The 26,631-nt window shown below is 47.0% G+C and overlaps 2 protein-coding genes across 10 annotated transcripts; one reads left to right on the top strand and one right to left on the bottom strand.

Moving 5' to 3' along the window:
• Positions 1–557: 557 nt before the first annotated feature.
• Positions 558–12,766, top strand: LOC308469648 (uncharacterized protein). Of its 8 annotated transcripts, none has more exons than XM_080992408.1 (6): positions 558–758; positions 3,658–3,774; positions 5,348–5,452; positions 6,477–6,578; positions 7,152–7,253; positions 8,009–12,766. In XM_080992408.1, the coding sequence occupies exons 2-6, from the start codon at positions 3,762–3,764 to the stop codon at positions 9,388–9,390; spliced, it is 1,704 nt and encodes a 567-aa protein (XP_080848534.1). In that variant the 5' UTR covers positions 558–758; positions 3,658–3,761; the 3' UTR covers positions 9,391–12,766. The 8 variants fall into 8 exon arrangements, with proteins under 8 accessions (XP_080848534.1, XP_080848532.1, XP_080848528.1 ...); XM_080992406.1 differs by having other exon boundaries at positions 3,654–3,774; XM_080992402.1 differs by having other exon boundaries at positions 3,609–3,774.
• Positions 12,767–15,042: 2,276 nt separating this feature from the next.
• On the bottom strand, positions 15,043–26,558 carry LOC308469353 (uncharacterized protein). Of its 2 annotated transcripts, XM_080991675.1 has the most exons (6): positions 25,916–26,558; positions 24,122–24,492; positions 21,682–21,795; positions 20,685–20,804; positions 19,464–19,565; positions 15,043–17,603 (listed from the first exon to the last, which is right to left on the bottom strand). In XM_080991675.1, exons 2-6 carry the CDS (start codon positions 24,282–24,284, stop codon positions 15,295–15,297), a joined length of 2,808 nt encoding a protein of 935 aa, XP_080847801.1. In that variant the 5' UTR covers positions 24,285–24,492; positions 25,916–26,558; the 3' UTR covers positions 15,043–15,294. The 2 variants fall into 2 exon arrangements, with proteins under 2 accessions (XP_080847801.1, XP_080847802.1); XM_080991676.1 differs by lacking the exon at positions 24,122–24,492.
• Between the last annotated feature and the right edge of the window lie 73 nt (positions 26,559–26,631).

Here is a 26,631-nt window from a genome sequence, read left to right as displayed (position 1 = left end):
TTGTCCACAGACAAACATGGGGCCACCATGACTAAACCGCTTCTGGCGTAACGGGACACCATGACGGAAGCCAGAGCACACAGAAACGCCGTTTACCTTCCCACCACAGTGGTACCTATTTATCTACTTAAACTTGCATGCTTTCGAACTGCTGGGTTGGCAGGAGCTGACAGAGCACCAGGAGCTCACCACCGTAAAGAGGATTCGAATCATTGACCTTCTGATCAGCAAGCCCAAGAGGCTCCATGGTTTAGACCACAGCGCCACAAAATAGAACTAGGGTTCACTTCAGAAAGGAATCCTCCTTTGTGACCTCGGCTCCGTCAGTAGAGCAAAAGACTCTTAATCTCAGGGTTGTGGGTTCGAGCCTCACATTGGGCAAAAGATTCCTGCATTGCAGGGGGTTGGACTAGATGACCCTGGATCCCCTTTCCAACTCTACAATTCTAGCAGTTCAGTCCATCCATGCGCTCAGACTGCAGATTGGTCGGGCTGGACTTGCCAGTCGTCGGGCTCGGCTTCAGCGAGTCACATGATGGGAAGCGGAAAACAAAGGAAAAGCCTCCCGCATAAGCAGCAAGGAGAAGCCCGAGAGGCATTTAATGCAAGTCGTCCCCCCCCCCTTATTTTTTTTATTTTTTTTTAAGGCTTAATTCGAATCCTTTCCACTGACGAGCAGTTTTGCATGCTGAAGATCAGTCGCAGCGCCATCTTAGGCAGGTCTACTCTGGAGCAAGCTCCGTGGGGTTTGCTCCCAGGTAAGTGTGCGCAGGATTGCAGCCTTAATGCGGATTAGCGGCCCCCTTCCTGCAGGTTGGACCATTGCCCGGCCGTGTTTGCGGTGGGAAAGGTAAATTTAAAGGTCGTGCAATAAGGCGTATGCGCATGAAATAAAAATAAACCAACGCGTGCCGCTGGGTGAAGAGGGGATCCTAACCCGCGCTTGAGATCCTGGGCTTTTTTTCGTTTTGTGTGTTTTGCTCTGTCGGGGTTTCATTGGCCTCGGGCAGCCGAAAGGGTCAGACTTTCCTGGGCTTTGACATTGGGGAGGCGCCTTGGAAATTGCTGGGCTTGCAGGAAAGCGGAGAAGCTGCAGGATCTAGTTAGCTGCTAAATCGGTTCAGAGCAACCTCTGCTCTCTCCCGACCAGCAAAGAGCCTCGCTCCGCTATTGTTTCGCCCCAATTGGTGCAAGCCACGTAGTTTTCCTGCATGACCTTTGTAGTGATACATTCAGGCCTATAGTCAGACACCCATTCGCTCTCTGTCTCTCTAATATAGGTGCTGGCTGAGCACTTTTATTGCTATTGCCACAAGCCTAACCAGGGATATCACTGAGGGCTTTATTTATTACATTTATATTCCGCTTTTATCTTCCAAGGATCTCAGAAGCGCTGTACATTGTTCTCCTCCTCTCCATTCCAGCCTCACAACAACCCTGTGAGGGAGGTTAGGCTGAGAGACGCCAACGGGCCGTCTTCATGGCTGCTGAGCAGGGATTCGAACCCTGCTCTCGCAGATCATAGTCCAACACTCTAACCCAGGGTTTCCCAAACTGGGGTCTCCAGCTGTTTTGGGATTACAGTTCCCATCATCCCCGACCACTGGTCCTGCTAGCTAGGGATGATGGGAGTTGTGGTCCAAAAACAGCTGGGGACTCAAGTTTGGGAAAGCCTGCTCTAACCATTATGCCACACTGGCCAGTGCCAGCCCTACTGTATTCCTTCATTGCAAGGGCTTGGACTGGATCACTCTATGTGGGGCTGCCCTTGAGACTGACCCAGAAACTCCAGCGGGTGCAGAATGCTGCGGTGAGACTCCTTACGGGGTCCTCGCTGCGGGATCACATTCACCAGCTGCTATACCAGCTGCACTGGCTCCCAGTGGAGTACAGGATCAGGTTTAAGGTGCTGGTTTTAACCTTTAAAGCCCTATACGGCCTAGGACCCTCGTACCTACGGGACCGCCTCTCCTGGTATGTCCCACGGGGGAAGTTACGGTCTGCAAATAAAAACATCTTGAAGGTCCCAGGCCACAGAGAGGTTAGGCTGGCCTCAACCAGAGCCAGGACTTTTTCGGCTGTGGCCCTGATCTGGTGGAACGCTCTGTCACAAGAGACTAGGGCCCTGCGGGACTTGACATCTTTCCGCAGGGCCTGCAAGACAGAGCTGTTCCACCAGGCCTTTGGCCAAGGCACAGCCTGACCCCCTCCTTTGGCAATCCTCACAGACCTCTAGCCCAATGGTTGCCATGAATTTGATTATGAATTGATTTTAGAATGTATTTAAATTAATTGATTGTGATTTTATGTAAAGTGTATTATTTTTACTGTTGTCAGGCGCTCGGAGCCCAGCTTCGGCAGGGGACGGTGGGATATAAATAAATTATTACTATTATTATTGTTGTTGTTATTATGACACCTTGGTTCCCTTTCAACTCTACAATTCTAGAATTATGCTCAGAGGAGCTCCATTGAGGTTAATAGACATGACTGACTTGGGGTCATTAATTTCAATGAGTGGCCTCCGAGTCACGTTCACATTTGATGTGCTGAGATTCCACTTTAAACAGTCTTGGTTTCCCTCCTAAATTCCTGAGGGCTACAATTTCCAGGGTACACTGTGGAGAAGAGCTAGCTAGCTGCTGAAATGTCTCTGCAAAGGCTGGTAGCTTTTGAAGGATAGTTTGCAAGGCAGGGTTTATTCGCCCCCTTGGCATTTAGAGAATGGCTACAGCTCAGTCCAACCCCTGGCAGCTCTGGGTATACCAAGCTGAGAATGTCGCCTGCCTGAAACTCGCAAGAGCCTCTGTCGGTCAGTGTTAACAACACTAAGCTAGTTGCGACTTTGTATAATACAGTTTCCTATCTAGGAAAGATTCTCCGCTTGAGACCCTGGAAAACCGCTGCCAGAAAGAGACCCCAGCCCTGGGCTAGATGAAATGGGGGTCTGATTAGATACCATTTGCCATGCCAGCCTCAGTTACTTATCTGTAAAATGGAAATAATAGTGATTCATGTTACAGGGTCGTTGTTGTGAGGGCTGCATGCAGTATAGAGCTTTTTATCCCTGTGGGTTAAACCACAGAGCCTAGGGCCTGCCGATCAGAAGGTCGGTGGTTCAAATCCCCGTGACGGGGTGAGCTCCCGTTGCTCGATCCCTGCTCCTGCCAACCTAGCAGTTCAAATGCACATCAAAGTGCAAGTAGATAAATAGGTACCACTCCGGCGGGAAGGTAAACGGCGTTTCCGTGCGCTGCTCTGGTTTGCCAGAAGTGGCTTAGTCATGCTGGCCACATGACCCGGAAGCTGTACGCCGGCTCCCTCGGCCTATAGAGCGAGATGAGCGCCGCAACCCCAGAGTCGGTCACGACTGGACCTGATGGTCAGGGGTCCCTTTACCTTTACATCTTCACTGCAACTATTTTTATATGTGGAATTATTTTCAGATCTTGGCATTGTTTGTAAATTTGGAACCATTCTTACATTTTACATTTATGATTGTAACTCTTCTTTTGTTTTACACAGGTATATATATATATTTTATCATTGTAACCTGCCCCGGAGCCTTGTGGTGAAGGGCAGGTAATAAAAATTCTGTGGATTTTTAGCTCTTCTGTAGCAAAAGTGGACGGGTTCTGTTGTTTTGTTTCAAGGAAGACTTTTGAGGATGTGGCTGTGTTTCATGGAAGTGTGCTGAAGATCTGATGAACTCAGACCGATGAATTCTATCCCGGGTGGTCCTGCAAGAAAATCACAGGAATATGGCCTCTCTGGGTAAGGATTCCTTTCTGAATTTTGTGTTAGACGTCTGAGAGGCTTAGAAGCCTAGGGCTGTCTTTGGCAGTTCCAGTATTCATGGAAGATTTGTGCTTGAAGATTACAGTGCTGATTTTACCCCTGTCCTTTGTGTGAATGAAAATGTGCTTTGAATAAGACTGGTTAGTCCAGATTTCAGAAAACAAAGGGCATTTTATTGAAATTAGGGGTCGTCGTCCCCCCGCCCTACTAGAAATATTTTGAAATAATGCATGTCCCTTGTTAGTGTCAGATCTCATTTTTTAACTGGTTGGAACATGGCGGGGGGAATCACATAATTGAAAACATAAGAAAAGTATTTTTATTATTACAGTGGAGCTTCGGTTTCCAAGCGTCTCGAAAGCCGAACGATTCGGAACCCGAACGCTGAAAACCCGGAAGTGAATGCTTCCGTTTTCAAACATGTCTTGGAAGTTGAATGGCTTCCAAGGCATGTTTCTCCATTTTCTCAATGGATTCTGTGGACCGTCCATTGCGCCTCAGTTGTCAAACGTTTCGGAAGTTGAACGATCTTCCGGAACAGATTATGTTCAACTGTATTATTATTTAAAATAAGAAAAATCCTTCCAGTAGCACCTTTAAGACCAACAAAGTTAGTTCTTGGTATGAGCTTTCGTGTGCAAGCACACTTCTTCAGATACACTGAAACAGAAGTTGCCAGATCCTTCTATATAGTGAGAAGGTGGGGAGGGGTATTACTCAGGAGGGTGGTGGGAATGGGAGATTGGCAGATAGCTGAGATGAGCCTGCTGACGACTCTTAACGACTGTAATAGGTCTTACAGGAAAAGGCAAGGGGTGAGAAGGTGAGAAATGGCTTAGTCATGTATAATGGGATAAGAATCCAATGTCTTTGTTCAAACCAGGTCTCTCCATGGTTTTAAGTTTGGTAATGAGTTGCAATTCAGCAGCTTCTCTTTCCAGTCTATTTCTGAAAGACATTGGATTCTTATCCCATTATACATGACTAAGCCATTTCTCACCTTCTCACCCCTTGCCTTTTCCTGTAAGACCTATTACAGTCGTTAAGAGTCGTCAGCAGGCTCATCTCAGCTATCTGCCAATCTCCCATTCCCACCACCCTCCTGAGTAATACCCCTCCCCACCTTCTCACTATATAGAAGGATCTGGCAACTTCTGTTTCAGTGTATCTGAAGAAGTGTGCTTGCACACGAAAGCTCATACCAAGAACTAACTTAGTTGGTCTTAAAGGTGCTACTGGAAGGATTTTTCTTATTTTGACTATGGCAGACCAACACGGCTACCTATCTGTAACTGTATTATTATTTATTGAACTTACCGTATATACCAGGTGGTACCCGCACGTCTCAGGGCGGTTCACAGAACAAAACTACAAAAAATGAATATCAATAGCATCAAAACCCCCACAAACAATACCCCAGCCCAATACATTATTATTATTATTATTATTATTATTATTAAAATCTACCGACTACATTGCTCATTCTTAACAGTTCCGGACATCACTAATTCAAGACTTCTCAGACCCTTCTCCTCTTCTCTTTGATTAGAGTTTCCTAGCGTGACTATAAAACTGGAAGACGAAGATGAGATGCCGTGGCTCCCGAATAACCAGGGATCAGAGGATATTAAGAATTTCCCAGGCGACCGCTCAGGTGGTGGATTGGTTCAGCTAAACTGTGCGATGCATATATAAGTATTCATAGATAATTTTTTGTTTCAGGTTGCCCACACCACGCTTTCTGCCGATTCTGGTGGATAGAAAAAATAAAGGCTGACACCTTTCATGAGAACTAGTGGCATGAAATAGCTGAGCTGCCAGCCAGGATGCCCATTATGGTTATCTCTGATCTCAGCCCTGAGTTTGTTGGGCAGCTTTGGTGCTTAGCCTCCACTTTCCTTCCCCACCAGCTGCAGTATGGGGATAATACAAGGACTTCACTTAGAAGGTTGTCCTAATGCTAAGTGCATATAAATGTTACATCAGATTATTTTATCAAAGGCTGTGTCAGGTGTTTATTGCTTTCCATGTGCCATTATTATTATTATTATTATTATTACTACTACTACTACTAATACTACAATCTACAGGAGGCCCTCTCCTGCTAGGCTCAATGATCAATTGGGGATGATGATGATGATAATAATAATAATAATTATTATTATTATTATTATTATTATTATTTATTATTTATACCCCGCCCATCTGGCTGGGCTTCCCCAGCCACTCTGGGTGGCTTCCAAAAAAATATTAAAATACTGTAATACATCAAACATTAAAAGCTTCCCTAAACAGGGCCGCCTTCAGATGTCTTCTAAAAGTCTGGTAGTTGTTTTTCTCTTTGACATCTGGTGGGAGGGCGTTCCACAGCGAGGGCGCCACTACCGAGAAGGCCCTCTGCCTGGTTCCCTGTAACTTGGCTTCTCACAGCGAGGGAACCGCCAGAAGGCCCTCGGTACTGGACGTCAGTGTCCGGGCTGAACGATGGGGGTAGAGACGCTCCTTCAGATATACTGGACTGAGGCCGTTTAGGGCTTTAAAGGTCAGCACCAACACTTTGAACAGGGATGTGATGATCTTTTAGGAATCCTGGCCCCAATGTTGGTAAACAAAGCCCTATGTGACAAGTACCTGTTATCTGGTTCCTTCTGATTACATTGGTCACTTTTTCCCCTCAGCAGGATTCCCGGTTCCTAAAACTGAAGTGGTCCATGGGGGAGATCCATGGATCCCAGAGCCTGTTTTGGAGGAAAGAGAGATCCCAGCAGACTACGGCTCGGGTAAATAGAAAGATCTGGGCAAACTCTTGGGAATCAACCTAGGCTTTTGACAGGAAGAGAATGTGGAAACTCTTGCCTGTTCATAGCTTTGAGAGACAGTATGGTGCAATGGTTAGTGTTAGATGATGACTTGGAAGACCCAGGTTCAAATCCTTATTCAGTCAGGATAAAATGTTGGTAGAATGGGGGCCAACCATGTATACCATCACAAACTTCTTAGAGGAAGGGTGACTCAACAGTGTGACACATCAGGGTTGGGAGTACTTGTGTGTCCCTCCAGATGTTGTCGGGACTCCATTTCCCATCAGCCCCTCGCCAACATGGCCGATGCACAGGAATGCTGGGAGTTGTAGAGACATAAACAGAGGAGCGCAAGACCCAGCCCGTTCCAGACACCTCCAAGGTCATAACAGGAGGATCTGGGCAGCTGTTCTGTAGATGGGAAAGTGTAACATGTAGCCTGGCTCTGCGTTATTGGGGAAAGCTCTGGGATTTGGGCAGGTTGGTGCCCGCTTCGGCCTGTCAAGGAGCCAGCTCCTCAGCCGCCCTCCTCTCTTCTCATTCCCCGAGCAGAGCTTCCAGATGTGATAATAAAGTTGGAACAAGAAGAGGTGCCGTACGTTCCCTGCCGCCCGGTCTCGGAGGCCAGTGTGACATTCCAGGCGGCCCACTCAGGTGAGTGAGCTTCAAACTAACTTGCTCTTGGGACCTTCATTAGCCTCATAACTGCATGTGCAATTTCTCCTCACGATAGTGGCCAACCTCACAAGCAGGATCCAAAAGCTCCCAGCTTCCCCTTGCTATTTGTTTCCGATATGTGAGGCGCACTTGCAGATACACTGCTTTTGAACATGAGGGTTCTGTCTTGGTATGGATAATATGACAGCAAGTGTGCCATGACTGTGGCAGAGAATGTTTCCCATACAGAAGGTCCCATAGCAGCCATCTTCAGATATCTCAAGGGCTGTCACGTGGAAGAAGGAACAAGCTTGTTTTCTCCTGCTCTGGAGGGTAGGATTCGAACCGATGGCTTCAAGTTACAAGAAAGGAGATTCCGACTAAACATCAGGAAAAACTTTCTGGCAGTAAGAGCTGTTCAGCAGTGGAACAGACTCCCTCGGGAAGTGTTGTATTCTCCTTCATTGGAGGTTTTAAGCAGAGGTTAGAGGGCCATCTGCCATGGATGCTTTAGCTGAGATACCTCCATTTCAGGGGGTTGGACTAGATGACCCTCGGGATCCCTTGCAACTCTACAGTTTATGATTCTGTGATCAGTCTTGAACATGAGACCTTCTGCATGGGAAATGTCTGTTTGCAGTGTTTGGGAGAGTGGTTTTGTGGGGCTTGTTTGGCCCTGCTGTAAAGTCTGTCTGCAAGTTCTTTTTGACTTCGTAAAGAAAGATGTTAAAGCGCTCTCTTTACTCTGACAGGAGATGGACGCGACAGAATATTCATGGGAGAAATGCCATATTACTCAGGCTTTGGGAGAAGCTTCGGCGACAAACAAGGCCTTATCAAACACGAGAGCCAACACTCCGCAGAGAAACCACACAAGTGTTCCTGCTGCTCTAAAAGCTTCATGAAAAGATCCAACCTTCGCACACACGAGAGAATCCACACGGGAGAAAAGCCATTTCGGTGCTCTGAGTGCGGGAACAGCTTCAGCGACGGATCCAGCCTTATTCGACATAAGCGGAAACACACGGGCGAGAAACCCTACAGTTGCTCAGTCTGTGGGAAACGGTTCAATCAGAGCTCCAGCCTTATCAGGCACGAGAGAAGCCACACTGAGCAGAGACCTTACAAATGCTTAGAGTGTGGTAAAAGATTCAACCAGAGTTCGACCTTGGTCAGACACGAGAGGATCCATAGAGAACAAAAACTCTTTAAATGTCCGGATTGCGACAAAAGATTTATTCAGACTGCGAGCCTCCTTGCACATCAGAGAATCCACCGGGGCGAAAAGCCGTATAGCTGCTCCATGTGTGACAAGGGCTTTGTTCAGAGATCAAACCTCCTCATTCACGAGATGAAACACACCGGCTTGAAACCGTTCAAATGTTCAGACTGTGGGAAAGGGTTCAATCAGAACTCGAGCCTTGTCATACACAGGAGAATCCACACCGGAGAAAAACCGTACAATTGTTCCCACTGCAGGAGACCTTTCAGCGACAAATCGAGCCTTAACAAACACGAGAGAGCCCACAGAGGGGACAAGCCGTTTAAGTGTTCCACTTGCGGAAAAAGCTTTGTTCGGAGGTCGCACCTTCTCACACACGAGAGAATCCACACGGGAGTGAAGCCGTTCAAATGTTCGGACTGCGGGAAAAGCTTCAGCAGCCGCTCGCATCTGATACGGCACGAGGGGACTCACACGGGCGAGAAGCCCTACGATTGCTCTTTCTGTGGGAAGAGCTTCAACCGGAAGTCCAACCTGACGAATCACGAGAGGACGCACACGGGAGAGAAGCCCTATAGGTGCTCTGATTGCGGGAAAAGCTTCAGCGACAGGTCGAGCCTCATCAAGCACGAGAGGATCCACACGGGAGAGAAGCCCTACAGCTGCGCGGCCTGCGAGAAAAGCTTCAGCGACAAGTCGAGCCTCATCAGGCACGAGAGGATCCACACGGAGGAGAAGCCTTATAAATGCTCGGATTGCGGGAAAGGGTTCAACCAGAGCTCGAGCCTCATTGTCCACGAGAGAACCCACACGGGGGAGAAGCCGTTCAAGTGCTTGGACTGCGGGAAAGGCTTCATCCGGAGAACGATTCTCAACAAGCACGAGAGAACCCACACTGAGGAGAAGCAATGAAAGAAGGCCTGGACTGCGAACGGGGCTCGGGTCGTCTAAGCTGCGAAGAAACTCCGCTGGAATGAGACTATTAGGACTGATATAGTGGTAGCGATGCAGCTGTGAAACAAGAAGTCCCTGGTTTGGTGAGATCGCCTCTGTCGTGATCTCAGGTCACCGTAGGCGAGCCAGTTCTCCCAACCTTTGGGACGTGGATTCACACCTGGGCTGTGGCCCAACACAGAATTGGGCCTAATTAAAATCCACTGATTAGAGTGAGCCGAACATGTTCAACCCCAACGTCAGATGGGTTATGATCCTCATTTTTCCAGGGTGGAGAAAATGTCTGTGTTGGGGGAGGGAAATGGACGAGGGGCTCAATACCAGGTATAGGCAGACTTCAGGCTTGCTGGTTCAAATTATTATTATTATTATTATTATTATTATTATTATTATTATTACATGAGCTTTGTTTTTTTTAAAAAATCCATCTAAAAGGCTATCTATAGCAGAGAATAAAAACAGACAGAAGCCTAAATACAGAAAATAGTACATGCAGAAATAATTGGGTAATCATACTTTTTGCATTACAGTATTAGCACTGAAGTGAGGGCTGTGGGCTCGGGATTGTGGGAAGGAGTCAGTGGGCATTTACTGTTAACAGATTAAATAATCCACGTTTATATTTAGGAGATTCTTGCTTGTTAGGAATGGAGTTTCAATATAAATGACAAAACAGCCCATTTCCCCTCACCTTGGTATTCAGAGTTGGGTTCTTAGCTTGCCCAACACTGACTTAGGCCTCTTCTGCCCTATACGTTTAAAGCAGTATTTTATCACTTCAAACAGACATGACTTTCCCCCCAGAGCATCCTGGGAACTGTGCTGTGTTTGTTTTTTAGACCCTTATTTTCCCTAGAAAACTACATTTCCCAGAATTCCCTCCAAAGGGGGCTTGACTGTTAAACCACTCATAAGATGGCAGCTCTGTGACGTAAACACAGAATTGTTAGGAGACCCAAATCTGAGAGTCCATCCTTCTTCCCATGGAACTCTGGGAATTGTAGCTCTGTGAGGAGAATGGGGGGGGGGTCCCCTGACTGCTTTCAGGGTCCTTAACAAACTACAGTTCCCAGGATTCCTTGGGGGAAGAAGCCGTGACTGTTTAAAATGGTACGATACGGCTTTAAATTTATAATGTAGATGGGCGCCTTACTTTCAACCTTGAGCCTCACCAACTAGATCCAGGTGCAAAATATGGGTAATGTGGGTGGCGCTGTGGTCTAAACCAGTGTTCCCCAACCTTGGGCCTCCAGCTGTTTTTGGACTACAACTCCCATCATCCCTCGCTAGCAAGACCAGTGGTCAAGGATGATGGGAATTGTAGTCCAAAAACAGCTGGAGGCCCAAGGTTGGGGAACACTGGTCTAAACCACTGAGCCTCTTGGGCTTGTGAAGCAGAAGGTCGGCAGTTTGAATCCCCACAATGGGGTGAGCTCCCGTTGCTCTGTCCCAGCTCCTGCCAGCATAGCAGTTCGAAAGCACACCAGTGCAAGTAGATAAATAGGTACCACCACAGCAGGAAGGTAAACGGCATTTCCGTGCGCTCTGGCACTTGTCACGGTCCTCTGTGTGCCAGTAGCGGTTTAGTCAAGCTGGCCACATGACCCGGAAAAGCTGTCTGTGACAAACGCCGGCTCCCTCGGCCTGAAAGCAAGATGAGCGCCGCAACCCCATAGTCGCCTTCGACTGACCTAACCATCCAGGGCTCCTTTACCTTTTTTTACAAAATATGGAAGGAGAGGGTGGGGCCGCATACAAAATGGCGGCTTGGGAGGTGTAGCTAATTACCAGCTGCGCCTCATGAGCCACACACTGGAGCAACCTGTGTATACAATTGAAATTTTATAGCTTTGAGTTAGTGCTCATCAGGGATTTGGGGGTTTTTTGCGATGAGGGTAAGCGGGTGAGCTTCCCATAGGCCTCTAGGCGGTCATTGTGAGAACAGGATTCTGAATTAGACGTGCCTTTGGCCTGCATTGCTGCCATATTTAAACCGTTGGCCCCCAACGACTCCTGAACATGCATCGCAAATTATCCAATGATCTACCTGGCAATCCCAGTCTACCCTCTACTTACCCCTGGTGTGGAACAGTTTCCCACAGCAGTCACATCCACAATGGTTATTTAAATTACACTGCTTCCCGCCGCAAAAATCCTGGGAACTGTAGTGTGCTGGGAATTATAGTTCTGTGAACGAGAATTCTTCAGGGGAAGCCATGTTCTTTAAAGATGATGTGTGTGTCCCCCATTCAGCAATACCAGCATATCTTTTCGCATGGATACGGCACCCCTCTTGCACCCCGATTCTTTTATCCTGCATGCTGATAATTCCTCTGCGGAGCCTTAAAAATAAAAGCCACATTTTGAAGCTGTCTTGAAGGCAGAGGAAGGTTCTTTTGTGTGATGATGAAGCAATTTATGCATCTGTAGCAAGACGCAAGTAGACATCCTAATAAACAAATAGTCTCTCTATAATTATTTTGGTCTTCTGTTGTGTTTGAGCAGCCTTCCAGGAACTGGGCAGCGGCCAATTCGCCCAATGGAATCTTTCTGCCCTAAGAGGTGGAGGCGCCCATCTAGAAAGACATGGCACGCAAGGAAACAGGAACGGGAGCAGAGGAGGAAAAGCAAGTTCAAGTAGTTCACTATGGCAGCTCAGGTGAAGTGGTGGTCTCCTTACCAGTGGCAGGTGCTAGGGAATAAACAACAAAGAGGGGAGGGTTATCTTTGGGTGCTCCTCATTAACTTTTGAGAGGCATCTGCCTGGACCCGTGTTAGAAACAGGATCCTGGGTTCTGGTCCAGCGATACCCAAAGGGCCAGAGTGAAGAGGCTGAGAGCCCAGCAGGCTGGATTACTGCAATGTGCTCTTTGTGGGGCTGCCCTTGAAGTTGTTCCAGATGTAGATGATGCACAATTTGTGACAGCTTGACTACTTGGTGAGGCAGGAGATTGCCGACACATTGCTAAGTCAAAGGTGCCAGGATACCTGAAAGATTCTCAGCTGGCTTCTATATCCAGTTGATCACTGTGCTCAGCAGGTGAGGGCCTCTTGCAGAATCCATCTTACTGGCAGGTCTGTTCCATGGAGTGGAGGAATCCCCCTTTGCAATTCCTCCCTGCTAAATACTAAACTGGCGTGTCTCATTTCAGCACCTACTGAAGCCCTCTTTCAACAAGCATTTAAAGCTAAGATCTTTCCCCAAACTGCACCTGTATTGCAAGGTGCTTTTATTGTTTCATTATTCGTTCATTAGCTGGGCTCCCTTGTGAGGAGAGGTGGGATATAAAGTTAATTAATAAATAAGCTTTCTAAAATATGGCGGGCAAAACAATTCACTGCATGCTTGCGTGTTTCTTCTCCAATATAACTTTCACCTCACTTAAGAGGTGACAAGCAGGCTCTGCAACAAAATGTTGCAGTGTACAGGTATACTGCTTTTTTTGTAGTCAACAGCCATTTTCTCCTTTATGAGGATCTGTTCTATTCCATTCTTTCTCCCTGCCTCCTCAACACTCCATGTTCTGGGACCAGATAAACAACTACACCACTCTCTGAAGGCAGCCCTGTATCAGGAAGTTTAAAAACATCATACATTGAAATGTTTAGCTGTGTTTTAATATTATGTTGGAAGCCACTCAGAGTGGCTGGGGCAACCCAGTTAGATAGGCAGGGTAATAATAATAATAATAATAATAATAATAATAAATTTTATCATTTATACCTCGCCCATCTTGGCGGCACCCAACAGAGGACTAAAAACAGAATAAAACTTCAAACATTAAAAACTTCCCTAAACAGGGCTGCCTTCAGATGGCTTCTAAAAGTCAGATAGTTGTTTATTTCCTTGATATCTGAGGGGAGGGCGTTCCACAGGGCGGGCGCCACTACCGAGAAGGCCCTCTGCCTGGTTCCCTGTAACCTCACTTATTGCAGTGAGGGAACCGCCAGAAGGCCCTCGGAGCTGGACCGCAGTGTCTGGGCTGAACAATGGGGGTGGAGACGCTCCTTCAGGTATACTGGGCCAAGGCTTTCTGTCAACAAATAGTATAATCCCATTTGGGTGGTGTAACCTCCAACATTGATTTTAGCTGCAGACCAAAGGGATCTTGAGGGCCATGGATTCAAAATTAAAATGCACTCCTATACTTCTACCTAAAAGTAAGTCCCCTTGATTTCAATTGGATTTACTCCCAGGTAAGCATGCATAGGACTGCAACCTGAGGTCATTAGGCATAAGACTGTTAAGAGGATTATCTGTATGGTGACCTTGGCATTAAAAAATAATTGTCAATGCACTCCAAATCTACATTTATACAATTTATACAATGCATAATTCCTTTTTAAAAATCGGCAATTTGCGTCATTCTTGTTTTGCTAGTCAAGGGATCTTTGAGTCCCTGTAGTCTTGCCATCAACCAAGGGAAATAGATCTGGCTTCTGAGATTTCAGCAAGCACTTCCCAAAGTGTTGTTCAAAGCCATAAGGGCTAGTAACTTGCACTTATTTTTCTATTTTAAAAAAATGTTTATTTGAGCAATAATATTCGTAAGCTGCCCACTAACATAGTTGCCCGGGCAGCTTCCAGTTACAATAAAACAAATCAAATATAGAGCAGAGAATAATACCAGCTTAACAACAACAACAAAATAAACCTCAGCAACACCCAAAATGTGAAAGCTGGATGCTTCTAGAGACTGATGGCATTTTATTTTATGTACTTCTCAGGAATTGTGGCATACACACAACCCCCGACTGTTAAACTGAATTTAAATCCAGGTGTTAAGAATAGCTTCTGTTCTGTATCAATGGACAGCTCAAATATTTGAAAGGGCATATTCTCAGTCGACCCCACTGTCATCAACCCCCCACCCCCAAAGTGGATCTACTTTAGCAGAGAATATTCTGAAAGTGGATCTGTTCCAGAGCAGATCTGTGGGATTCCACACCAACACACCAATGACGCATTAAGTGGGGGACTATCGCAACTGTCCATCGCTTCCTCGCAGGCAGGATCTGATCATGGGGACTGGCCACCTCAACCACATCTGGAAGTGGTTTGTTTGATGAAACCCTGTTATGACTTGAATGGCTTCCCTTGCTTTCAGATGGTGGCACAGACTTTGTGCCACTGGCTGGCCCGGGAGACCCAGACTGCGCATGCACCTTCCAGATGGCAAAAAACCGGCAATTGCAAAATAGCATTATCAGAGCAGGATTTGCCCTGAAAACATCTAATTTCAGATCTGCAAGAATGGACTGTTGTAATAGTTTCCCATGCTGTTTGATGTAGCCAGCCAAACCAAGCGTTCTCCGCGAACTTTCGCTTTTACCCCTACAATTAACTCCCCCGTGGGAACATTGCAAGAGTTAAAAAGTTTTTGTTCTGAAGTGTGGTACTGCAATGAAGCAAAACGAGAAAAGCGAAAGGTAACGGGACGTACGTACTGAGAACGCAGAACTCAAGGATGAGGTCTGTGGGGTGAGGAACTGAAGATCACACTAACTAGCCACCAGGAAATTAGTGCTTTTTCCACTAGACGGGACTGCTAGAGGCCTGGTGTGTGTGTGCTAATCCTCAATATGCAAAATTTCCCGTAGATAGAAACATAACATGCCCAAGTTCCTTTTATTGATGTGCTAATTCTCTATGTGCAGGAAGATCCTGCCCCCAAATTAGGGAACGTTCAACTATGTGAACACCCCACAGCAGTGTAAAATTATACAGCCCAGAAAAAGCTCTATCACACGACCCAAAGGGAAGATAAAGCCTGTCGTGGCATATCCTGCGTTGTTTCCTATGGCATAGCAGGAAATATCCGCTGTGAGGTTTTTTCCTACCCTACCAAAGCACGAGTCTTTCTAGAGTTGCTCTCCGGTGTGACTTTTCTGGTGCCTGATCAGATTCGACCGGTCGCCGAAACTCTTCCCGCAGTCCGAGCATTTGAACGGCTTCTCTCCCGTGTGGGTCCTCTCGTGTGCGAGCAAGTTGGCGCTCTGGTTGAACCCTTTCCCGCAGCTGGAGCACTTGTAGGGCTTCTCTCCCGTGTGGGTCCTCTCGTGTTTGATCAGGCTCGACTTGTAAGGGAAGCTTTTCCCGCAGCGGGGGCATCCGTACGGCTTCTCCCCCGTGTGAGTTCTCTTGTGGACGGCGAGAGTCGTTTTGTTGGTGAAGGTTTTCCCGCAGTGAGCGCACTTATACGGCCTCTCCCCCGTGTGCGTCCTCTCGTGAACAACAAGGTTCCGTCTCTCGTGGAAGCTTTTCCCACACTCGGAACATTTATAGGGTTTCTCTTCCGCCTGGGCCCCTACGTATCTAGTCAGGGCTGAGTCACCGCCGGAACTTTCCCCGCCGTCTGAGGACGGATTCGTTTTCTCCCCTTTGTGGGTCCTCTCGTGCCTGAGGAGGTTCGACCTCTGAACGAAGCTTTTCCCACAGTCCGTGCAAGTGTGAGGCTTCTCCCCTGTGTGAGTTCTCTCGTGCTTAACCAGGCTCGATTTGCTGGTGAAGCCTTTCCCGCAACCGGAGCACCCGTACGGCTTTTCTCCGGTGTGAGTCCTCTCGTGCACGACGAGGCTCGACTTGTTCGTGAAGCTTTTCCCGCAGGCGCGGCACCGGTAAGGTTTCTCTCCTGTGTGGGTCTTCTTGTGCTTCACGAGGTTGCGCCCGTCATTGAAGCACCTCCCGCAATCGGAGCACTTGTGGGGCTTTTCCCCCGTGTGGGTCCTCTGGTGCACAATGAAGTTGGATCTCTGGCCGAAGCTCTTCTCGCACTCCAAACACTGGTAAGGTTTCTTCCTGGTGTGGGCTCTCTCGTGGATGAGGAGCTTGTACTTCAAGTTGTAGGCCCGGCCACAGTAAGCACACTTGTACAGACTCTCTCCGTTGTGAGTTCTCTCGTGCGCGAGGCGCTTCAATTTCTGGATGACGCTTTTCCCACAGGCCGAAAACCAATATGGCTTCCCTCCCGCTTGGGTCTTCTTGTGCCTGAGGAGGGCTGACCTATAGCTGAACCTTTTCCCGCAGTCGGAGCACGCGTATGGCTTCTCTCCTCGATGAGCCCTCTCGTGTCTGACCAGGCTCGATTTGTCAACGAAGCTTTTCCCACAGACAGAGCATGGGTACGGTTTCTCTCCCGTGTGGCTTCTTTCGTGGATGACGAGGCTCAAGCTGTGGTTGAACTTCTTCCCGCACTTTGAGCACTGAAAGGACTCCTCTTCCTTGTGCATTATCTCGTGGGCGTGAAGGTGCGACCTCTGGACGAAGCCTTTCCCGCACTCGGCGCATTTGTATGGCTTCTCGCCTGTGTGGGTCCTCTCGTGGATGAGGAAGTTAGACCTCTGGATGAAGCCCTTTCCGCAGTGCGAGCACTTGTACGGCCTCTCCCCGGCCTCCATCTTCTCGTGCCTCAGAAGCGCCGACTTGTGGCGGAAATTCTTCCCGCACTCGGAGCATTTGTACGGCTTCTCTCCCGTGTGGGTCCTCTCGTGCCTGGTCAGGATCGACCTCTGACTGAAGCTCCTCCCGCACTCGGCACACCGGTGCGGTTTCTCCCCCGTGTGGGTCTTCTTGTGCCGTACGAGGCTCGACCTCTGCGTGAAGCTCTTCTCGCAGTCTGGGCACGGGTACACTTTCTCCCCCACGTGGCTCCTTTCGTGGACGATGAGGTTGAGGCTGTGGTTGAATCTCTTCCCGCACTTCGTACACTGATAGGGCTGTTCGGGCTTATGTGTCATCTCATGTACCAGCAGGTGCCACCTTTGGACGAAGCTTTTCCCGCAGTCCGAGCACAGGTACGGTTTCTCGCCGGTGTGGATTCTCTCGTGGATGAGGAAGTTGGACCTCTGGATGAAGCCCTTTCCGCAGTGAGAACATTCGTATGGCCTCTCCCCGGCCTCCATCTTCTCGTGCCTCAGAAGCGCCGACTTGTGGCGGAAATTCTTCCCGCACTCTGAGCATTTGTACGGCTTCTCTCCCGTGTGGGTCCTCTCGTGCCGGGTCAGAATCGACCTCTGGCTGAAGCTCCTCCCGCACTCTGCGCATTCGTAGGGCTTCTCTCCCGTGTGCGTCTTCTCGTGTCGCACGAGGCTAGACCTCTGCGTGAAGCTTTTCCCGCAGTCTGAGCATTTGTTCTCTTTCTCCTCCGTGCACCTTTTCCCATGGCCCTCTTCTGTCGGGATAAAGGGAAAGCGAACAAGTGAACAAGCAAGTTTGACTGGGAAGGGAAAATGTACAATGTGTTATCTTAATAATGGGTATGAATCTACTTATGTTGTCATGCAAGTGGAACATATTTGCTCAACAAATAAGATAGTTCAGTTGGCAGGGCATAAAACTCTTCATCTCAGGGTCACGAGTTTGAGTCTCACCTTGGGCAAAAGATTCCTGCATTCTGAGCCATTTGTCAAATTTTTAGAGACAACTATATGTACTTGGGCCCTGGATTCTTATTATAGCCTGGATAGCTCAGTTGGTTAGAGTGTGATGCTGATAACGCCAAGGTTGCAGATCTGATTCCTGTATAGGGCAGCTGCATATTCCTGCATTGCAGGGGGTTGGACTAGATGGTCCTCAAAGTCCCTTCCAACACTACTACTACTATTATTATTATTATTATTATTATTATTTCTACTACTACTACTACTGCTACTACTACAGTGGTACCTTGGAAGTCAAATGGAATCTGTTCCAGAAGTCCGTTCGACTTCCAGAACGTTTGGAAACCAAGGCGCAGCTTCCAAGCTTCCTGCAGCCAATCAGAAGCCACGGAAGCCGTGTTGGACATTTGGGTTCCAAAGAATGTTCACAAACCAGAACACTCACTTCCGGGTTTGCGGCATTCGGGAGCCAAAAAGTTTGAATCGCAAGGCGTTTGGGATCCAAGGTACGACTTATTATTATCCCTTTCCACAGATGGGTCTCAAGGCAACGTACAATAAAAACAACTTTTAAAAGTTGAAAGCAACACACACACAAACAGATATATTTATCCAAAACAGCAGACATCCAGGGAAGGGGCTCATTCATTCAACTGGGAAAACCCACTGGAACAGAAATGTCTTCAATTGTTTCCAGAAAGTACAGATAATGATCACTTGTCATTATCTCGACAAGAAAGCTATTCCACAGAGCCTGGAGGAGGATCACACTTTTTCTTCACTGCTGTTGTTTTTGGAGACACATGTGCACAACTCCACACAAATACACTCCCTTCCAGTCGATGGAGCAAACACAGAAGTTGTGCCTGAGACCAAAGTGTAAAACAAGAGTCTAGCTTCACTTTGAGGATGGGGCGAGCATTATGAGAAAAGAGGAGACATTTGTGAGTATCTGAGGTGCAGTTAATGTCCTGCTTATTATGAAGCCCCCCTGTGCCTGTAGTAGTCGCTGGTTCCAACAGCCACTACAGGCAGCTGTCGCTGGAGATTATCCTTCCAGTTCGAAGCTTGCCCTGCATGTTGGGCGCAGAGAGAGCTGCTGCTGAAAATCAAGGCACAAATGCGGTTTCGATTTTGCAATAGCAGAATATCGGTAGATATTGTTGACCTGTCTCTCTGACAGTTATTTTAATGTCCAGTGTTGTAAAGACTGCGGAGAGAATAATTGGGTGCACTCTTCTCACCTTGGATCAAATCTATGCTTCCAGGTGCCATAAGAAAGCTGCAGAGATAGTGCAGGATAGTGTGCACCCCGGAAATGATCTCTTTCAGCTTCTGCCTTCTGGAAGAAGCTACAGGGTTATGAAGACTAGGACTAGCCGCCTGAGAAACAGTTTCTATCCAAATGCAATTTTGGTTTTAAATGCAGTGTAAGGAGTCTCTATGGGAGTATACTGTATTTAAAAATGGGGTATCAGAGTTTTTAGGGGGCTAACCAGGTTGGGATAGCTGGGATAGCAAGCTTGTTGGTTTTTGAATGTTTTGTGTAGATTTTTCAATTTCGTTGTTCTGTATGGGGCAATGACAGTATCGTATATCTTGGAAGAGTGCTTTTATTTAGGGATCCAGACTTAGCTAAATAAACCTCTCACCTGAGTGGGCAGGTGGGGATGTTTCGTTTTCCTCAGAGCCCTGGTGATACACCACCCAAAGCTCGTCATCTTCTTCCTTCTTGATTATCACAGCAGAAAACCCTGGTTGGTGGGGAAGACACTTGTTAGTATGTTGATTTCAGTACGGGACTTTCGATTTTCAAAGCACTCCCCCTGCATCATCTAGTTGCAATCTTTACAAACAGCCCAGCAAGCCCCGCCCCCATTTAACAGATGGGAAGACTGAGGCTGGGATACAAGTGGCTTGCCTAAAGGCCAGCTACTAAGTTGATGGCAGATGTGAGATTTAAACCAGGATTTCCCTTAACAGCCGCTACGCTGTGCAAGTTGTCCTAAGTGCGGAATGATATCCTGACCTCCAACAACGGGTTTCCAGGAAGACCCCTTCACCTCTCCCACAAATCCCAGGGCATCTCATGAGTCGGATTATCCCATACCTCACTCAAGATGGGACACAACATTGTGAAAATATTAACCATTGGGAAGCCAAAGAACTACAGAATCACGGCAACCATCCAAGAGCCGGAGAAGAAGAAGAGTTTGGATTTGATATCCCGCTTTATCACTACCGAAGGAGTCTCAAAGCGGCTAACATTCTCCTTTCCCTTCCTCCCCCACAACAAACACTCTGTGAGGTGAGTGGAGCTGAGAGACTTCAGAGAAGTGTGACTGGCCCAAGGTCACCCAGCAGCTGCATGTGGAGGAGCGGGGAAGCGAACCCGGTTCACCAGATTACGAGACTACCGCTCTTAACCACTACACCACACTGGCTCTCTGAGAGCCACCTTCGCTTGGGGGGTGACCTTTGGGGAAGGTGGGGCCTGAGATTGGTGGGCGGGGCCAAAGGCAAAAGTGGGTGGAGCAACAGGTGCGACTCTTACCTTTCTGTTTTAGGCTACATTCCAGCCAAACAATATTCTGGGGTCTCCACAGCTACCCACACACATCTCTCCGTCCAGACTAACAAGAAGCGTTATCCCACACATTCCAGCCAGGCAAACACACTTCTGCATGGCCGGAACGTGGCCTACTGTACAATGATAACAGTCGCATCCACTAGTCCGCCCACTTTCTCCTCTGTCCCTGCCCATCGCTGGCAGGTGGCCCCTCAAAGGCTCTCAAAGAGGCAATGTGGCCCTCGGAGGTGGGAAAAGTTCCCTGCCCCTGAATTATAAAGGCAGGTTTAAGGCTGCTCCTCACCCGAGGATACCGTTTCTCTTTCCTGGAGAGAGGAGTTAAGTGGATTCGCTCCTTGTTCCGATTTCTCCGGAAGCCACAGCTCCTCTTCCTGTTCCACCTTTATGATCACATCAGGAAACTCTGAAAAAGAGACATGGCCAGAGATTAAACATTTTTGGGATATGATCCATGAAGAGATTAAAAAATTGATAAAGGTTTCATAGAACAAAAGGGCAGAATCATACTTATTAGGAATTTTGGGGAAGGATATCCCCAAAGATAAAATTAACATATTTGTATACACTTCAACAGCAGCGAGAATATTGGCAGCCAGCTAATGGAAAGGAAATACTATTCCAACAAAAAGAGAATGGTTAAGTAAACTATGTGAGTATCTGGAGTTAACTGACGGACTTAATAAGGCACAAATCCAAAATTATGGTACAGAGACAATGGGATTGTCTAACTGAATATTTACAGAAGCAGGGCTCAAATACGAAAGTTTGGTTGTGCTTAGACTAACCTTGTGAAGAATATAAAGAATACAAAGAATTGATGGACTATGAAAGAACTTAAGGAAAGGAAGTGAACGAAGAACAGATGTAAAGGTGAACTGGAAATTAAGAGACATGTGGTGAATGTGGCGGAAGTCTTTTATAATATTTTAATTAGGATTTGGTATTTGGCATTATTGATGGATAGTAGTTTTTCCCCCTTTCTTTTTTCCTCTTTCTTTTTTCTTTTCCTTTATCTGTTGTCTTTTTTCTTCTTTAGTCTGCATTTGGTAAATATGCAGACGATTGTGTTTATATTGTTTTGTATGGATTTTGTTTTGATTTTCCTTTTCTATTTACCTTGTAATATTTAATAAAACTAATAAAAAATATTATAAAAAAAGGAAACTCTGAGAAAGAAATATTAAAAGGGAATGAGGCCGAGAAGGTGGAGGGAGTCGATTTTGGGGTTTCTCTCCAGGACAAATGGTTTCTTTTCCCGTAGCTTGTTTAAGCTCTCTCACCCTCTCCACTGTCCAACGGCATCTCCCTCTCCTTTTTGGCGGAAAGATCCGGAACCCACGGGTCTTCTCCAGGGTCAAGTTGAGAGAGCATGTCAGGTTCAGGAAGAGAAAAGGCTGAGGGGAAAGGAAAGAGGCAGACACAGTCAGAAGCAACATTTTTTTGTGTTCATAGCCATGTTAGCTCATATTCAGACTGTTGGTATTTGGAGACACACATACCCAGAATTCTGCTTTTGCACATTTATAGCGCCGAGGCCCTTCTGGCGATTCCCTCATTGCGAGAAGCAAAGCTACAAGGAACCAGGCAGAGGGCCTTCTTGGTGGTGGCGCCCGCCCTGTGGAACACCCTCCCACCAGATGTCAAAGCGATAAACAACTACCTGACATTCAGAAGACATCTTAAGGCAGCCCTGTTCAGGGAAGTTTTTAATCTGTGATATTTTAGTGTATTTTTGGTTTCTATGGAAGCCGCCCAGAGTGGCTGGGGAAACCCAGCCAGATGGGCGGGGTACAAATAAATAATAATAATAATAATAATTATTATTATTATTATTATTATTGCGGGTTTAAGGATTCTGTCACCCTTGTGCAATAAACACACTTTTTAAAAAAACAGACTTTTTGCAGGTTGGAAAGTAGATGAAGAAAAACATTAAAAATGAGCGGTGGTGAACAAACAATCAACAGGAAGATGTGTAAACGCTCCCCAAGCAAATCAGGGTAAGTGCAGGGCAAATGCTCATTGCCTTATATCCTCCCTTTAAAAAAACAGCAACTCAATAATGAACAGGCATAGTCTAACCACCGTGTTAAGTTTTAGGCAAGCAAATCAAGATGGAAGGTCAACGGTGGAAGGGGAAGGGGGGGGTTAATGGTTTGTTTTGTTCTTGTTTTTATTACGTATTTTGTGTTTTTTTAATCTTGCATTTTTTTGTTATGAACTTCATCTGTGGATGAAGGGCGGTATACAAATTTTGATATACAGTGGACGCTCGGGTTGCAAAAGTGATCCGTGCAGGAAGCACGTTCGCAACCCGCAGCGCCGCGTCTGCGCACGCACGGATTGCGATTTGGCGCTTCTGTGCTTGTGCTGTTTCCAACAGCTGATATTCCTGTTGGCTACCCCTGGCGTGCGGGATTTTGAAGTGAGCATACACTGAAGTTATTACCCCCCCCCATAATTTCTTTAAACTTTATGTGCTTGTTTTGATTTCAGACTCCCGCCCAGATCAGTATATTATTAATATTTCCACCTCACCCTTCCTCCCCAAAGGAGGCAATCTTTCCCTTGCCCCACGCCTTTCGCTTCACTATAACTGCCCCACAGTTTTAAGTCTTTCTCAGTCTTCTTGGCATCAGTTGCCCCAGGCTCTGTACGCTTCTTTTGATCCTCTTTCTACCTGGTCCAGGTACACCTGCCACATAGCTACAGAGAAGCCAGGCTTAAATCTGACACACCCCAGGGCTCACTTTATGCACATTAATTCTATTATTATTATTATTATTATTATTTGCAACAACCCTGTAAGGGAGGCTGGTATTGTTATCGGCGTATGACTCATTTACCCAATTTACATCCTGCTCAAAGCAAGAGCAGCCAAGGCGGCTTTCTGAAAGCTAAAAAAGCGATAGGAATATGAATGAAAACCGGAAGCCACGTTTGAAGATGACTGGAAAACGTTTATTGAATAGATGGAAAATAACTGTGGACAGCTGAAAACGCTGGCAGCATTAAGAATAAATTCAACAGTGTAAATAGGTTTTGATGGCTGTAATAACTGAACACCGAATGGTTTAGTTTATGTAAAATATGCAAGGATTTATGTTATGCAAAATGAACCATGGAAAGGGAAGAAGGGAAGACATTGATGTTTTAAGATTGTTTAAACCGCCCTGAGACCCCCCCCCCAAGGTATAGGGTGGTATATTAATTCTAACAACAACAACAACAACAGAGACTAAAGCTGTCAGAAAGTAAGTCAGACGTTTTCCCGACAGCAGGGGAAGGCGAGGGCAGTATATGCGAATACTGACAATATGATGAACAAATAAACAAGCGAATGGACAAACAAGTAAATGAATAAATAAAACCCAAGTGTTATTTGAGGACTGTGATTTTTGGAGCACCACCACACTTCCGATCTTCTCGGTGCACAATATGCACACCGCTTTTGTTTCCAGATTCACCGCATTTAGACGAGAGGCGTTTATCCTCCCGCTCCTGCGTCTCGATTTCTTTGTCTGCAGCAAATCTAAACGGAATAGGGGTAGTGGGGAAGGGGTGCGGGGCTCAGGGGCCTTTGCGAGGATGCGCTGCAAAAGGAAGACCCTTTGATTTTGTGGGGGGAGAGGTTTGCTTTCCGCCCCCCCTCATCTCTCCTACCTCTTCTTTCTCTTTCCCCCTTAAAATGCAAGTTTCCCCCTCTTCTCTTTCACTCACCCGCTCCTTGCAGCCTTTGCATTGCAGCCTCCGCGAATCTTGCAAACCCTAAATTTCTGCAAGGCGGTGTTAAATCCCCCCCAAATCCAGAAAGGGGCGGGGGAGGGGGGAACACACAGGAAGGAGGTTCGCTTTTTTCTTTTTGCACTTCCCCATCTCTCATATCTTTATCTGATCCTCTCTAGGAACAGGCGCTCTCTCCGCTTAACCCCTTGAGTCCACGGGGAGGGAACGGAGAGCAGCTGTCCGCAGAAACGTCCAAGTAAGTCCAGCCGATTGCATCTCCGCCGGGCGCTGGGTTCGAATCCTGAGCGCGCCGCAAATGCTCTTGCGGTTGCGTAAACATGCGGGGAAGAAAGGGGCGGGGAAACCTGCGCATAATTTAAAATTAAAAGAAAATGTAAAAGAAAAGAATTGCTTAGTAGAGAAAGTAGAGAAAGGGCCGAGAAGGAGGGGTCAGCTGGGAAGCGCATGAATGAGACTGAGGGTGTTCTCTGTGTTGCATTATTATTATTATTATTATTAATTACCGGCCTTTCAACTTGAGGTTCTAAAGTGGATTACAACAATCCGAAATACAGTTTAAAGACTTTAAAAAATACTGTCAAAATTTATATTTTACAAAAATCAGCACTATCTCAGGTGTCGAAAGAAAAGGCTGAGTCTTCAGAATTCACCAAAAGCTATATAATGAAGTATCCAACTGCATAACGGACACCTGTGATTTCCCCAAAGCTGAATGAAACCTTAAGCAAGCAAAATTCAAGGGTTAAAATTCGGGGTGGTTCAGAGGAGAATGAACCTCAAGTCTCCCCATCTCTCTTTCTAAATCATAGAATTGTAGAATTGGAAGGGATCACAAGGGCCCATCTAATGATTCAACCCTCTACAATGCAGGATTTTTTCCCAACTCTCTGAGCTATCTCCAGATATATTTTTTACTTTGCTTATAGGGTGGCTAGCTGTATCTCAAAGCACTGCACTTCATTAAGGCCTGCTGGGAATTTTAGCTCTTGGGGTGGGGGGTAAACTACAATTCCCAGCGTTAATACAATAGCCAGGAATAAAAATGGAGGTGATGCATGCAACACCATCAGTTCCAGCAGGGCAGCTCAAAGGAATCAGAGACCCTCATGTCATTCAAGATGGGGCCGTGAAGGAGTTTCTTTCTCAACCAGCTCTCCCCCCAGAGGAGAAAGTGTTGCAGCGCTGGGAAGCCCAGTGGCAATTTCTTCTCCTCAGGGCTGTGGCATCTCCTCATTCAGGAAGAGAAGTCACTCGGCTGCCCGCATGTGTAGCAGTAGCTCCTGAAGCGCTGCTGCCACACATCCAAAGCAGCGTCGCCCTGGTCCAGAAACTCTTCCTTTATTTCCACAGAAGACGAGGGCAGCTGGGCCAGTTGGGCTTCTCCCAAAGGATTCTGGGAAGTGGTTTATAAAGGGTGCTGAGAGTCCCCCTCACCGAGCTACGATTCCCAGTGCGACTTGACAAGCAAACGCTTTCCCCAGGGAACTCTGGGAATTGTAGCTCTCACTTTTAACCACTGTTCATATTTTATTGAACCATTCTGAGGGTTGCCATATGTCCGGGAATTTGCTTTTAAAAAGCTCAACCATTTATTTTTGCCCTGATTTTCACTTCTTGAAATATGGCAACCCTAACCCTTCTATCTTGGAAGCACTGTTTTTATTATTATTTTAAAGTCTTCCACTAGGCAGCGACTACTTAAAAGTCTTCTACTTGGTAGCAGCCAATTCCGTTTTGTTTGCATGCCTCTTATATAGGCACTGGTACCTTTTGAAGAGATGGTGGCGAATTCCTTCAAGACAGAACGGCCTACATCAGATGCCGCTGTAGAGTTTGATTCTTCCATGGAAACCCCAACAGGAGGATGTTGGGGAAGCCAAGTTGCTAGGCAGGAACTCTTTGGCCCTGAATTATTGGACGGCACTCATCTGCTAGAGTAGGTGTAGCCGGGGCCGGCCCTCCCATGAGGCAATATGAGGCAGCCACCTCAGGCGACAGCATCTACAGTGGCAGCAGATCTGCCTTCCAAGGAACACATCACCTGCTGCTGCTGTCATTGTGGCAGCAATGGCTGCAGCACACTCCTTAGCGGCCAGTCCTGCTGCCTCCTCAACATCTCCTCCCAGCACGGCGCCTCTACAGCGACCTCTTGGAGAATAGGAGGCACTGCTGGTCTCCTCCCTGATGGATTGTTGCTGATGTCGATCGTCACCCCCTGCCCCCAGCTTGTTCCTGAGGTAGATCCTCACTCTTCCTTACAGAGACCCCCTGCACAGCTTTCTCCCTGTTAACGTTTAGCGATCTTCCTCTGTCCGTTTCACTTCAGACAGGTCACACGGACACAACACTGTCCTGCCTGGGATACTGAGAAGCCTCTCTCAGCAGCCATTCCCCTTCTCACACAAAGAGAGAACAGAAAAGCCGTTAAAAATGACAGTTACTGGAATAACAGTCACAACAGAAAGGAATGCCTCTCTCATGTG

This window comes from Podarcis pityusensis (genome assembly GCF_964106645.2).
Source record: "Podarcis pityusensis genome assembly, chromosome: 2".
Lineage (NCBI taxonomy): Eukaryota > Metazoa > Chordata > Lepidosauria > Squamata > Lacertidae > Podarcis > Podarcis pityusensis.
The sequence above is the reverse complement of the archived record's forward strand: the minus strand, read 5'-3'. Positions and strand labels throughout refer to the sequence as shown.

Excerpts from the sequence above, each read along its gene's own strand:
- LOC308469353 (XM_080991675.1), bottom strand. The coding sequence starts at position 24,284 with ATGAGAGATGGGGAAGTGCAAAAAGAAAAAAGCGAACCTCCTTCCTGT. Across the intron at positions 20,805-21,681 it reads GCCGTTGGACAGTGGAGAGG|AGTTTCCTGATGTGATCATA; the intron begins GTGAGAGAGCTT and ends TCTCTTTTTCAG. Across the intron at positions 17,604-19,463 it reads ATCCCCACCTGCCCACTCAG|AAGAGGGCCATGGGAAAAGG; the intron begins GTGAGAGGTTTA and ends TTATCCCGACAG.
- LOC308469648 (XM_080992408.1), top strand. Across the intron at positions 5,453-6,476 it reads TTTCCCAGGCGACCGCTCAG|CAGGATTCCCGGTTCCTAAA; the intron begins GTGGTGGATTGG and ends TTTTCCCCTCAG. Across the intron at positions 6,579-7,151 it reads CCCAGCAGACTACGGCTCGG|AGCTTCCAGATGTGATAATA; the intron begins GTAAATAGAAAG and ends TTCCCCGAGCAG.